This window comes from Sceloporus undulatus, chromosome 4, assembly GCF_019175285.1.
Source record: "Sceloporus undulatus isolate JIND9_A2432 ecotype Alabama chromosome 4, SceUnd_v1.1, whole genome shotgun sequence".
In the NCBI taxonomy this organism is placed as follows: Eukaryota; Metazoa; Chordata; class Lepidosauria; order Squamata; family Phrynosomatidae; genus Sceloporus; species Sceloporus undulatus.
In genome coordinates, this window is record NC_056525.1 from 205341456 (window position 1) to 205355352 (window position 13897).

General features: G+C 40.2%; 1 protein-coding gene across 11 annotated transcripts in view; it reads left to right on the forward strand.

The window, feature by feature from the left end:
• The window catches only part of CSPP1 (centrosome and spindle pole associated protein 1), a 67141-nt gene that overhangs the window by 13995 nt on the left and 39249 nt on the right, over nt 1-13897 (forward strand). For 6 of the 11 annotated variants that reach the window (XR_006103692.1, XM_042465210.1, XM_042465211.1 and 3 more), the window contains exons 6-13: nt 1038-1061; nt 2150-2230; nt 4761-4862; nt 6380-6774; nt 8849-8916; nt 9540-9633; nt 9967-10024; nt 12990-13004. Coding sequence is in view for 10 of the 11 variants with exons in the window: in XM_042465210.1 (XP_042321144.1) it covers nt 1038-1061; nt 2150-2230; nt 4761-4862; nt 6380-6774; nt 8849-8916; nt 9540-9633; nt 9967-10024; nt 12990-13004 (837 nt within the window). In the remaining variant the exon portion in view is untranslated. The remainder of the gene's footprint in view (nt 1-1037; nt 1062-2149; nt 2231-4760; nt 4863-6379; nt 6775-8848; nt 8917-9539; nt 9634-9966; nt 10025-12989; nt 13005-13897) is intronic. The other 5 variants (XM_042465213.1, XM_042465215.1, XM_042465214.1 and 2 more) reach the window with 5 other exon arrangements.

The window sequence follows — 13897 nt, forward strand, 5'->3', positions numbered from 1 at the left end:
TTTTTTTAAAATCAGCAATTTTTTTTGCGTGTCCTCCATTTACAGTATTTAAAAAAAAATGTCGTCCATTTGAAAATTTTGTCCTACATTGGTCCCGGTTTATTTATTTAATTAATGTTTTTTTAAAAAATATTTAATTATTTAATTTTTGGCTTCGGCCCCCCAGTTGTCTGAGGGACAGCAACCCGGCCCCTGGCTCAAAAAGCTTGCCTACCCCTGGTTATAGGTATATCCATGTGGTTGTGGACTGTGCCTCTGTGCTGTGCAGAGAATGAGATGTTGCTATTCCCCATGAATAGTTATTCTCTGGAAGTGCACAGGAGTAGACTGCTTCCAGTCAAAAGATGTGGCTGCATAGGTGAAGAATAATAGATGGATTCTGTTTCTATTTCTGTGTTTCTGATTGAGATCTCCTTGATTTTCTGTATTAGTCAGTTTTCTTTGACAATCATTTTCCATTGGTTCTTGCATATCAATCAATTTCCTTTGGCAAGGCTCTGTAACAAGAGGAGTCAGTAGTCAAACATCTAAAATCACATGTCTCCCGCTTCTGGAAATGTCATGAGAGGAGATGCCCATGTTGTTGTGGATTCCTTCTACAGAATAAATATTCACTATGAGTACCAAAATGTCAGTTATGGAGAAAAAAAACCTGCAGCCAAGGCAGTAGCCTAGAAATATAAACATCTAAAGTAATTAAAATGAACAAGATAAGATCATGCTGAAAGACACCATACTTTGTCTTGTGCTAGGTATGATGTGGTAGTAGTAATGTTAATAATCTAAACATGATAATTTTCTCTAATTTAATGCATAGTTTAGATATTTTATATGCTGTTTTCAGTAGGCATTTACAGTCCACCAGAGTAAATATTTCAGATCCAGATTTTAATGTACATTTATAGAATCAGTACTTCCTAAAATTCAAAACTGTTTTAAGTTGGCATATGCCACTTTAATGGGAATAGAGAATACTTAAGATCAAGTCATTTTTCATAGAATGTTCTTTATGAGCAGTCTGTTTTCCTAACTTTTAGGGAATTTCACAGGCAAAAAAGAAGGTAGGGTGATTGCATCATGCTATTCTTCAATTTACTATAATATTTTGCTTGGTTCTAATGTGCTAATGAAAGGAGTTTTTTTGTGGGGTGGGCAGAATCAGTCCTTGTGCTTTGCTGTGTCTTGCTACATGTAAGCTTGCTCATCACAAGATAAGCTATGCATCATTTTTCTGGTAATGTCATCTTCCCACACTGTCTTTTCCTTCATATTTGATTTCACTTCTGGCTTGAGGTTCTGCTTTAACTTTAATATCATTAATATTTACTACAGGGCACAATGATATTGTTAAATCACTTCACAGCAGTGTGGGTGTCATCATGTTGGGTTAACTTAAATTATTAATTTTACATTGCTTTCAAAAAGAGCACCTTATTAGTAAATTATATGTTACTTACACTCTTCTGCTGTTTGATTGATTGATTGATTTTGACAAGTTATTCTCAGTAACCTTGAGGTTGGATAACCTATTGTGCCTATTTATTTGATGTTGGCATGCAGACTAAATATAGGCAAAAATGACACAATCCTGTGCACACTTTCAGAGGTGTGATCCGATTGAACTCATTTCTGATCCAGCATGTATAGACTTGTGTTGCATGATACCCATGTACTTTTTTTATTAAATCAAGGAAATTGCTTTTTAAAATAATGGAATTATGAATGGTATAGCATAAACAATTTTCTGTTTTGGACTTCATGTTATATGTTTCTTTAATAAAATTGCATGCTTTCAGTTGTAAATCTCTACTTTTATTGAGCAATAAGATCAGTGTGATTTGGCTTTTTGTTTTTAATCTAGAGCTGTGGAATAATTAATGGTTCAAAATCAGTATGCAGCAAATAATTCAGCACTTCACTGGTCATGTCACTTTTGCCAGTTTCATGATGGTATACTGACCTATATGATACTGTTCTGTCAATATGCTGCATTTGCTGCAACAAAAGGATTGTGTAAATTTGCTGTGACAAAAATTATTTGAGGACTGATAGAAATGACCTCTGCAGAATCATTTTGAAATATGTCTTTTTAAAGCCCAGATATGGTATTTAGTAGATTGTGTCGAGTCACTGTTTTTCTTTTGTGTAGAAAAAATATCTTACATCTGGTGAAGTTGATCCATACACTCAGGGACTTTCTCTTCCCATTGGTGACAGGACGTCAGCTAAAGTAGGTGCATAAGAATTTGGTTAATATCACATGGAGTGTTTGCAATATCATGTATAGAACATATACCTTATCCAGAAAATAGATCACTTAGTCACTACAGGATATATTAGGGCAATGGGAGGGATAGCTGTCATATCTGACCCATCCCAAAGTTTCTTCCTCTGTGTGTGTGTGTGTGTGTGTGTGTGTGTCTGTATCTGTGTCTGTGTCTGTGTCTGTGTGAGTGAGAGTGTGAGTGTAGTTTATTGCTCTCTGCCCAGTTAAGCAAAGTAGCTGGTGTGTTACCAGAAATGGTATCTCTTTTGTTGAAGAGTTAGAGGACGTCTCTGAAATCAACCATTTGCCATCTGAAAAACAAAGACATAAAATGGAATATGGTTCTGGGGCTTTTTAACCATCCAAGGTAGTGAGTCAGCAGATAGTGGAGAGTGAAAATGTAATACAGTGGGACCTCTGTAGCCATGGAGGATCCATTCCAGATCGACCCTGCAGATACCAGAATCCATGGATGCTTAAGTCCTGTTGTCCCCAATGTATATGTGGTCACACCGCCATTAGGGACAGTGGGACTTCAGGTAAGCCCCCATTGTCCCCAAACAATGGAGGCTTACCTGAAGCCCCCCCCCACCTCCTTCTGGGCATCTTGTGGGCAGGCAGGGGCACCAAAGTGACCTCTCTCCCCTGCATATCCTGCTGGGCTGGCCTCACACCCTCCCTCTGTCCTTCAGTGGTTCCGACGCTCGAGGAGCCCAGCCTCCATGGGGAAGGTGCCTGGCTTGCCTTGAGGAGCCTCCCACAGGCACCCAGACCTTGGGGCTCCTTCCGGTCACCCTGTGTGGGCATCCTGGGGGTCCTTTGGATAATAGAGTGCTCTCACTTTTGGAGTGCTGGGCGGCAAGCCAAGAAAGAGAAGAAGAGGTGCCATCCCAGGCAAGGCTGATCATGGAGTTTGATGCCGGCTGTACCAGTCCCAGCACCCCCCCCTCCCTGCCCCCAACCTACCCACTGGGCTGGCAGCAGACAGAGGGCACCTCAGGAATGGAGCTCTCCCTGGCGGCCCCCATGGACAGTGGAACTGCCAGGGCTGTCCTTAATGGTGGCACAGCTGCATATATGTGCTGCCATTGGGAAAAACTGGGGGCTTGCTGTCTACAGATGGTGGAAACCGTGGATGGCAAATCCATGGATAAGTAAAAGATTTAAGCATTCAGCCTGATGAGCAACAAGTATCCAAGTCAAGATCAGAGTCGCTATTGAAGAAAATATTAATCTCATCTAGCAAGAGTGAGGTGGAAATTGGTTTCCACAGCACGTGATAAATCCAGAGAAAATCCATGAAACTGAGGTAAAACAGAGCAGTAAGGTAAAAAGGAATAAGAATAAGGCAAAATTCAGACCTAAAGCTTTTCCTGGTGAGTCCGTTAAGATTGGCATAGGTAACATGGAGAACAAAAACACTGAAATAATTTCCAGTTGCCATTTTGAAACTGGAAAAATTACACAGAGAAAGGAGGCACATCCTTGAAAGGGGAATAGCCAATTGGAGCTCAGTAAGGAGCAACAAAAAGCTGTGATGGACAGGGCTGCTGACTCACCCACCTCCATCCTGTTTAAATCTTTGAAAGGGTGTCACATTTAGGATGGAGCAAACTTGTTTTCTGCTGCTCCAGAGACTAGAACAGTGATGGTGAACCTTTTAGAGGTCGAGTGCCCAAACTGCAACCCAAAACCCACTTATTTATTGTAAAGTGCCGTGTCCCTCTGGCTTTCTAGTAACAAACTGGCAAACTGTGCTGGGGCTATGGCATATGTGCCCACAGAGAGGGCTCTTAGTGCCACCTCTGGCACGCGTGCCATAGGTTCGCCATCACTGGACTAGAACATCTAACAATGGATACAAGCTACAGGAAAAGAGATTCCACCACAACATTAGGAGAAACTTTGTGACAGCAAGAGCTGTTTGACACACTCCCTCAGAGACTGGTGGAATCTCCTTTGGAAGTCTTTAAACAGAGGCTGGATGGCCATCTGTCAGGGATGCTTTGATTGTGATTTCCTGCATGGCAGCGGGTTGGAGCTGATGGCCCTCTTCCAATTCTATGATCCTATGAGTCATGCCACATAGGGAAGTAAACAGCAAGCATGGCCAGAGATGCTCCTGAGATCAACACAACAAATCAATTCTAAAATATTTGGTGTGTGTTATGGGAGAAAGCTGAAATGCAGAACATCATATTAATTCTTCAGCACAGCAGAAGGCTTCAGTGCAGCCTTCTATATCTATTAGCAATGCTCAAAACTATAGATCAGATAATTTAGGCAATGTAAATAATTTAAGTGATTTAATATATATATATATATAATATAAAAAAGTAATACTGGTGAAAACACTTACACATTTGATTTTAAGCAAGAATTTCATATGCATTATGAATAAAACTTAGTAAATGGTGCAAAAGTAAGAATTTCATTATATGATTACACATAAAACTATGTGTTGATTCAGTACACTTTCTAATGTCCATTCTAGGATAGGTTAAGAGTTGAAAGAAACAAGGAGTACAATCAGTATCTCAGGGAAAAGGAAGACTGTAATGAAAGGTTAAGAAGAGACGGAAAGAGGCACATAGAGGTAAACCAAAGATTTTATTTAAGAAGCAATGGGATTATATTCTTGATTGAGATAATAGAAAAGTGAATTGGATAGTGTTCCTCAGCATTTTGCCTGTTTATATATTAAAGTCCATTATTTGGACTGTAAGTTTGGTATTCTTCTTTATAGCTTTCAGCAACAGCAGACTAAAATTCATAGCCTGGTGAACGTTGGCCCAATTTAAACGGGTGCTAGGAGGCGCCTCGTCATGTGTGAGGGGCGGCGCTTTCAAACGCCCCTTGCCCCTCGCATGTGATGGGGGCATAAAAATGGCGGTGCCCTATACACATGGGTGCCGTCATTTTGACGTGATGGATGCCTAGCGTCCGCACGTCATGGCGCCCAGGTGGCGTCACGAGTGCACCAATGGTGCACTGCGGCATCACTGGTGCGCCGGAACAAGAAGCCGCTTTTTGTGGCTTCTTTTTCTTTCTGCTGCCAAGCCGCGTGGTATATCCGCTGTGGCTTGCCGGCAGCACAAACGGCACCGCCGCCAGACCGTCCTTTAAGCACACTGTTCATAATTTGATAAAATTAACAGCTTTTATTTTCAATTTTTTTTATTTGGATGAAATTGTGAGGGAACTTAACTAGGGGCTAGAACACAGGTGCAAAAGAGCAGTCTGAGTCTGCTCCAGCCACAAATGGGTCAGGACTGTGCTGGCTGCACAGACTGCTCCCAAAGTGGGCTGCAGCCACAGGACCCAATCCGCACCACCAGGAGCCAGATTATCCTGGGTCCTTTTTGCTCAAGTCAGCTTAGGTGCAGCTTCAGGCCGCTGTGGAGGCATGTGTCGTTTGAATGCTATGCCAACAAAGTGGACGGAAGCCGCTTCATTTGGCCCCTCTGTTTTGGGCCTATGTCTTTTATCTCTTTTTTTAGCTAAGAGGAAGAGAATATGAACATGCACACAGACTTTAGTAACAATGCTTCCTACTGTGACAACTTTCTGTATTTTTAAAATTTAAAGAAGTGGGTCCCAGCAGGGCATCCAAACATAAAATTTCTATCCACAATATATAGCCTAAGCCATAAAACTCAGAAGAATTAAAATATTCTTCAACCAGCTCAAAAACCATTCAGCCACATTAACCTCAAAAATTCTACAGCCAGTTGAAAAATCAGTCACTTTAAGCTATTAATAAAATAAAATGCCCAGGCAAATGAAAACATTTTATACTGGTGTCAAGTTAATACAATATTGTCACTAAACAGATCTATGAGAAGGCATTCTAAAGTTGGGACAACAACACCAGTAAGATTCTGTCTTTCATACCATGACAGTATACTTCTCCTAGAGTGAGACTTCATCTGATAATACTTGGGTGACCTAATAAAAGAGTACCTAAACGGACATTTCTGATAATACCGTAGTGCTTTATTAAAAATCCTCAGGATCACCTGCTTTTGGTGTTAAAAGAAAAATGGTTAATTAAAATGAGAGAGGGCAAAAAAATCTTTTGTATTTAGCTTTGAAAGTATTTTTCTTTTACAGCATGACACAGATACGTACAGAAAAAGCACCTTGGTTTCCAGAGAGCAGTCAGAATTACATATGCCCTTGAGAAGAGATGAAGAATCCCTCAAGAAAGATGCTTCTACTTCTACTGAGACCTATGAAGGGTTGTCGAACAGCAAACCATCATTAGACCAACATCACAGATCAGATAATGAAACTGGATGTGGGGACAGTGTATTGCACGAAAAGCTTGATGAAAAATTGAACATTTCCAACAAAAAGCACCAAAAGCTTGATGGCAAATCTTGTATCTCTCCTAGAAGGCATCGTATATTTGATCATGATCCTGAAATAAATGACGAAATGGATCCTAGATTTCGATATGAAAGTGACTATGACAGAAAGCCTTTGCGAGTCTTTCATGCTCAAAGGTAATTTTAATTTTATTATTGCTGTCTCATTTCAGTTCCTGCAAAAATGTTTTAGAAAACTCTCTTATCTTTAGGTAAAAGCATCATTGCTATAATAAATGGTAGCCTGAACAAGTTAAAAACATATAGAAACTATGCAGAGACATCCTATGGAAGATTGAATTACAATTAGAATTTAGTATGTCAGTTACAGGGACATTTTAACATTCCCTTTAATTCTTTAGACAGTTCTGTCTGATCATATTTTCTGGCTTGTTGCTAGTTACAAACTAAAAAGGGAGAGCACAGGTTCCTTTTTAATATTATAGTTTCTTTCTACTGAAGGAATCCTCTATGTCGTAATATGGTTGAGGATTGTGCTTGTCTTGAGACGCACACTAAAAACCAATGAGTGCAGATTCTGGCTTTTCTGTAATCTTGAAGGCTACAATATCAAATTAAAGTTTGGATTCCTTGGCTTCAATCAGAAGGTCAGAGGTTGCAAGAGATAAGCTGTTGGGGCAAACTATGACTGCATTCACACTGTAGAAATAATGCAGTTTGACACTAACTGCCATGGCTCAGTGCTATGGATTTCTGGGAATTGCAGTTTGTTGTGGCACCAGAGCTTTCTGAACGCTAAATGTCTCACAAAACTACAATTCCCAGACTTCCCTAGCATTGAGACATGGCAGTTAAAGCAGTATCAAACTGGATTATTTCTGCAGTGTGGATGGCAGCTTATATTTGCTTGACCTGGAGGTGTTTGAAAATGTTCTTTCACAGCACTTTAGCAATAGGACTTTACATTTCTATTTTATTTTACTGACCTATGAAAGAATAGAAGGCTGAGTCAACCTGGAGCCCTGCAGGGTCAAACTCACAACATTGTGGCTGCAGTTCTAGCATTTAACCACTGCACCACCAAAGCTTCCTTTCACAAATGCCTTGTATAGTAGTAGTAGTAGTAATAATAATAATAGTGATAATAAACAGTACAATACATAATAAAATAAAATACTTGTTAAAAACAGAATCAACAAAGCATAATCCCCCATTCTCTCCCACCAAGAGAAAAAAAATGTTACATAAAAATCCCAACTAAAATAATCAAAAAGGCAGGTTGAAAAAAATATGGTTTGGGGCAGAGAGGACAATCGATACCGGAGTAATGGGGGGACAGTTTGGGAAGGCCTGCTGGAAAAGCTCTGTGTTTATAGCTTTATAAAAGGCGTTTAGGGTAGTAATATGACGGATCTCATCTGGCAGGTCATTCCACACTTTAGGAGTGGCACATGGGAAGACCCTCTGGGAAGCAGCCACCAACCTGGTCTTCATTGGCTGCAATAAGTTCCTTCCAGAGGACCTGAATGTCTGGGGTGGACTATAAGGAGAAAGGTGCTCCCGCAAGTAAGCTGGACCCAAGCCATGTAGGGCTTTAAAGTTGATAACCAACACCTTGTACCGTGCCCGGAAAGTGATTGGCAGCCAGTGAAGGGATTTTAAGATTGTTGTTATATGATCAGCTCTTGATTTATCAGCGATCAATCTGGCTGCCATGTTTTGCACCACTTGAAGAGGGTAGCCCCTGCATTGCAGAACTCGAGTCGAGAGATTACCAGTGCATGTACTACCATTTCTAGGTACCTCTGTTCCAGGAATGGCCGCAGCTGGCATATCAAACAAAGCTGATAACAGGTGCTCCTGGCTGTCACATCTATCTGGGCTGACAACCAAAGCAACGAGTCCAGGAGCACCGCCAAGTTGCGAACACAGTCCTTTAGGGGAAGTGTGACCCCGTCTAGAACTGGCTGACATACTTCCACTCCCGGATTGGGGGTCCCTATAGCGAGTACCTCCATCTTATCAGGATTCAGCTTGAGTCTGTTTTTCCTCATCCAGTCCATTACCGCCTTAAGACATTCATTTAGAGGAGGGATGCCATCCTTAGTTGCCACAGCAGTCTGAGACATGGAGAAAAATATTTGGGTGTCATCAGCATACTGATAACACTCCACCCCTTGTCTCTGGATGATCTCACCAATTTTAGTGTGACTTTTATTTTCATTGTTGTTTCACTTCTGTCTCATTACAGACGTCAAGGCAATTTTCCTACTAAAGAGCAACCACAGTCTGCTCAATATGCAACAGGACTCATAATTGGTATGTATGGAAAATCTAGTTACTGAAAATGTATTTGATGAAATCTATAATATCCAGTACTTTTTATGGGACTTCTAGATAAATTAATGTATAAGCGTTAGGGATTTCTTTAAAAATGCTGGAATGAAAATTTGTGACATACAGTGTATCATAAAATGCTAAAGAAAAACTACAGTGTTTGAAATGAGTTGCTTAAAGAAAAAAGTATCTGTCAAAGCCTAGATGATGTGTGGGATATTTGTTAGTGTAAGTTCTTTACCTTGTCTTCCCTAACTGTTAGATACATTATCTCAGAATGTCCCCTATTCTGGGGTTGTTTCTCTCTGCTAATTATTCAGCTGTGCCTCCATTAATAGGAAAATATACTTTTGTAAATTATAGAAAAGTTGATTCCAATAAAAACTGTATATTTATTTGGGTTGCACATTAGGCAGTCAGTAGAGTTACAGTTCACTGTCATTATCAGAGTGGGAAAGTGGGAAAATTATTTTAAGAAACATTTGAAAATAGTGTTTTGGTCAGTAGTGGAAATGTGTAGCAGGAAAAGCAATTGCATACATTTAGTTGAGGTTCTAAGATCATAGGAGAGAAAGCTGTGCATATTCATGTTGTCTCCATTTTAGGAGGTCAAGACAGAGAACTTATTCAGAGAAGAAAAGAACAATATAGGCAAGAATTAATGGAGCAAATTGCTGAGCAGCAGAGGAATAAGAGACGGTAATAGAAAGCTATTAGACAAAATCATTTCAATTGATTAATGAGATTTCTTGGAGAACTATGAAGAGAATGTTTTTATCCCCAACAACATGGAACAATGTGTTTATTACTGTAATTTTAAAAGCCCCCCTCCCAAGTGCACTATAAGCATTAGAACCAGTTCTCAAAGACCTGGAGTCCTAGCATCTATGGGCCCACAGATACCTTACCTTCAGCTTGTACTAGAGATACGTGGGGTCAAATAACTGAATGCTTGGGGCCTAATGTATGTTTTTGGGTAAATAGTTACCCAAACATTGGCTGATGTTTTGTGTTTGTTTTTCTCTTTAATAGTGAAAAGGAGCTTGAGCTCCCAGTTGCTACATCTGGAGCTTTAGACCCTGAGAAAATGGTGAGTGATTTTTAGTGTTCAGTTTTTTTTCCAGTTTGGCTAACTGATATAAAATGGGTTTGATACTAATATGGGCTAATAAATGCTTTCAAAAGTTCCACATCTGATTATTGTTTTAGGCAAATGTTATCTCTGCTGTTTGGAATACTTGATACTTAATCTCAACAACCTACTTTGAACACATTCAAAGAGATTATTCTTTTATGGACAGTAATTTACTTCATCGTTTACTCAGTTGTCCAAATACTAGCTAGTGGTAAATGGCAATGAATTTCAGAACAGGAATGCATTTATATAATCTAACAAAAAAAATAGTTACAATACAATACAATACTAGGTGATTTCCCCCCTCATAGGTATGAGCCAATTTTTGCTTGATCAGAAGGAGGAGACAGAAGCATTCACTTCCTTTTGAAGTAACCATAGTCCTTCTTCAAAAGTTGGGAACTGTAGTTTTTTAAAACTATGTTTCATTAGAAAAGCCAAGATCTGTTTCCTAGTTGGAGGGGAAAAAAGGTCAAACTTCCTATCCTTTCTGGGGGAATAGTGGCCTGAAACACATGGGCCAAATGATGTGAATTCTGGCTGTGTTCAGGTGTAGCATGCCCCAAATGTAGCCGGAAGCTGTGCTGAGCCTCTGTCATCCAGAAAGAACTGGGCCAAGAAGGAGTGGATAGAATCTGCTCTTTCTGGTGGCCTGGTTCAGGACAGCGGTGGTGGTAGCCTTGATTGGGACCAGGCGTGGTTGCTGCAGTTCCAGTGTGAACAGCGCTGGTGCAGCCTCCCAACAGTCTATTCAGCTCTTCTGTCTCGGGACAGTGTCAGCTCTCAGAGGCCCTCACTTCATTTGCTGAACATTCAAACAGACGGACAGAAAAGAGCAGCATCTGGACACTCTGGGGGTGTGGCATTTAGATGATGCATGCCCCCAGAGTACATGGAAGCTGCGCAGAGAGGACACCTGGCCGGGAAAGCTGACTGAAAAGGAGCTGAGAAAGTCTCCTCTTTGCTGACATCCTGTTCAGATTGTGGCAGTGTTCTGGGTCAGGCCCACACTCGGGCACATGTGGTTGCTGTGGTTCTGTGCTGATCAAGGCGGGAGTGGCCTCTGGCCACTCCTTTTGCCCCATCTGCATGACTCCTTAGAAGAGATATTTGTTTATCCTCAGGCTGTGGTTGATTGGTTTGTTTGTGTTTTGTGACTGTGGATGATGGACACCGAGAAACTTTAAAAGAAAGCAGACAATTTTGGTCAATATTGAACCTGTGCTATGGATAATATTAAGGGTTTATGAGTTTTCTGCAGTTCTTTCAGTTAGGTGCTTTGACTTCCCTATATCAGTGTAGCAAGTCTGACTGAACCATTTAAATTATGTAGCTTCCTAAAAGTGCCCCCTTTCTGATAAGAAATGGTGTCCTAAAGGACTAGTTGCTGTAACTGCTGCTAAGCAGAGGCTTTTACACCCAACAAATCACCTGCTTGTTTCTGTAGGAAAGGTAATGTCAAATGTGTCATGGGACCTTATTGGATATTGCTTCATTATATCATTACTAGGTGGATTGGTATTACCTCTGTCCCCCATGCCATTGTGAAGTGGAGGCTATGTGTTTTTCCCTCCATAATAAACAGTCTCAGGAAAGACAGTTATTTACTCTTCAGGTATATTGCATCAATAGATAATTATTCACATGGTTAGTGTTGGTAAGAAGTTAACTGATGATTGTCATATTTTTATTGAGGGGGGGAGGGTAAGTGTCTGCAAAGATCCTAGCTTATCATGTATACTTGCTGTGAATGATCAAGAGGCAGAAAACCTGAGTATCCTTGAACTTTGGAGAATTTTCTGTACTGGGGCACTCACAGTCTTAAAATAGTTCATTAAGAAAGAGTCTCATAGATGCAGGGTGTGCTTAATACAGTACCTTCGTTTTGGTCTGTGGGGAAGCTGCAACCTCCAGACCATGAGACTTCCTCGCAGACCAAAAATGGTGCACTCGTGATGTTGTAATGGCGCAGTGACATGCGGACGCTATGTGTCTGGCACGCCATGGTGGGGCCTGTCTGTACAGGGCGCCACCATTTTGATGCCCATGTCATGTGTGAGGGGTGAGCGGCGTTTAGAAGAGCTGCCCCGAGGCACCCCTCGCACATGACGAGGGCATCCTTTTTGGCCCATTTGCACTGGGCCTTAGGGAAACATGGGGTTTAGGCTAGACATACTTTAATGCTCTATTAGATGAATGAAAGCTGACAGTACTTTCCAGAATTTATTTAATTCCATGTACCATTTCTTTAGTTTGTCATATAACAATGTACTGTTGACTAAACCCTAGAAATGATAAAACTGAAGGACAGCAAGTGGATTTAAATTTTCCTGTGAAGTGCTGAGAACTGGCATGGTTTAATAATGCAATGTAATTATAGAGCTGTACTTCACTGGAACAGGCATAATTATGGCATACAACCTAATATAGAATAATTGTTTTAATATTTGATGATGGGATCCAAAAGTGTTTGTTTGTTTGTTTGTTTGCTAATAATTTTTGTCCTGTCCTATAGCAAAAGATCTCAGTGGCTTACAAATAGTATTAACACAGGTGAAACAGTTTAAAAATAGTAAAATAATGTAAGTTAGTTAAAAAGCATATTAATATCACAATGAGTTAAAAACAAATTTTAAAGATTTTAAAACTATGTGTAACCATATTTGGGTTCAGTTAATGAGGCCTTGATGAACAGGCAGTTTTAACCAGACACCTAAATGAAGTGAGTGTTGGTGCCAGTTGGAGTGCTACAGCTGAGAAGGCCCTTTTCGAAAACCCAAGTATGTTTCAGGATGCTCCATTAGACAAGAAATCTGTATTGAACAGAACTTTTTATGTTTTAAAACACACTAATTTTTAAATACCTGAATGGTGGAGTTGTAATGTAAGTACTAACTGTATTGTATATACTGTCTTGCAGCAAAGTGAAGAAAAGGTAAACACTTTAACATATTGCTATTTTATCAATGATGGGTATATAGTGTTTGTTAAGGCATATAGAGTTCCAGAGCTCTGAGGACATTCCTGTTCATCAACATGATGAAAGATGCAGGAAAGCCTGTACAGAAATGTAGAAAATGTGTTTGTAAGGGAGTGCTGAAAAGTTCTCTGCCTGACCAAGTAGGAAATTACCCACAGCCTTGAAATATACATGCTATTCCACATATTCACACTGAAGTTTGGTGCACTTGGCACATCACTTCTCAAGTTTTTTTAATCCTTCCAAAAAACCCTCATCTCTGGTCACTGAAATACTACTCCGCTGCTGCTGCTATAATCTCTGGATCATTTGAAAATTTCCTTCCGTCCAACTCTTTTTAAAATTTGGAAACAGGAAATAGTCAGATGGAGTAAGATTTAGTGAGTAGGATGGATGGTCTATGCACACAAACCCCAAATTTTTCAAAACATTCATCGTTTTGCCAACCCTGTGAGCAGGTGCATCGTCCTACTAAAAGAGAACACCTTTTCTCAGCTTCTCCGGCTGTGTTTCCTTCAGTGCCTCCTTCAGTCAGCACAGCAAGTTAGAGTAGTATTGGCCTTCTGAAGATAGTCATCAAAATACTTTCCTTATTCCAAAATACTTTCCTGCTGACACTTGAATCTTGAATTTCTTCAGCCATGGAGAACCTGGTCTCTGAATCATAGTGATGTAACCATGTTTCATCAACAGTGATGAGTCATTCTACAAAACTATCACTAGATCACTCAAAATGCTGCAAAATCAACTTGGAGGTATCCATCCAATTTCATTTCTGGTCAGCATGTATACATTTCAGCACCCGCTTGATTGATAGCTTCTGCATAGCCAACTGTTCATGCATTATA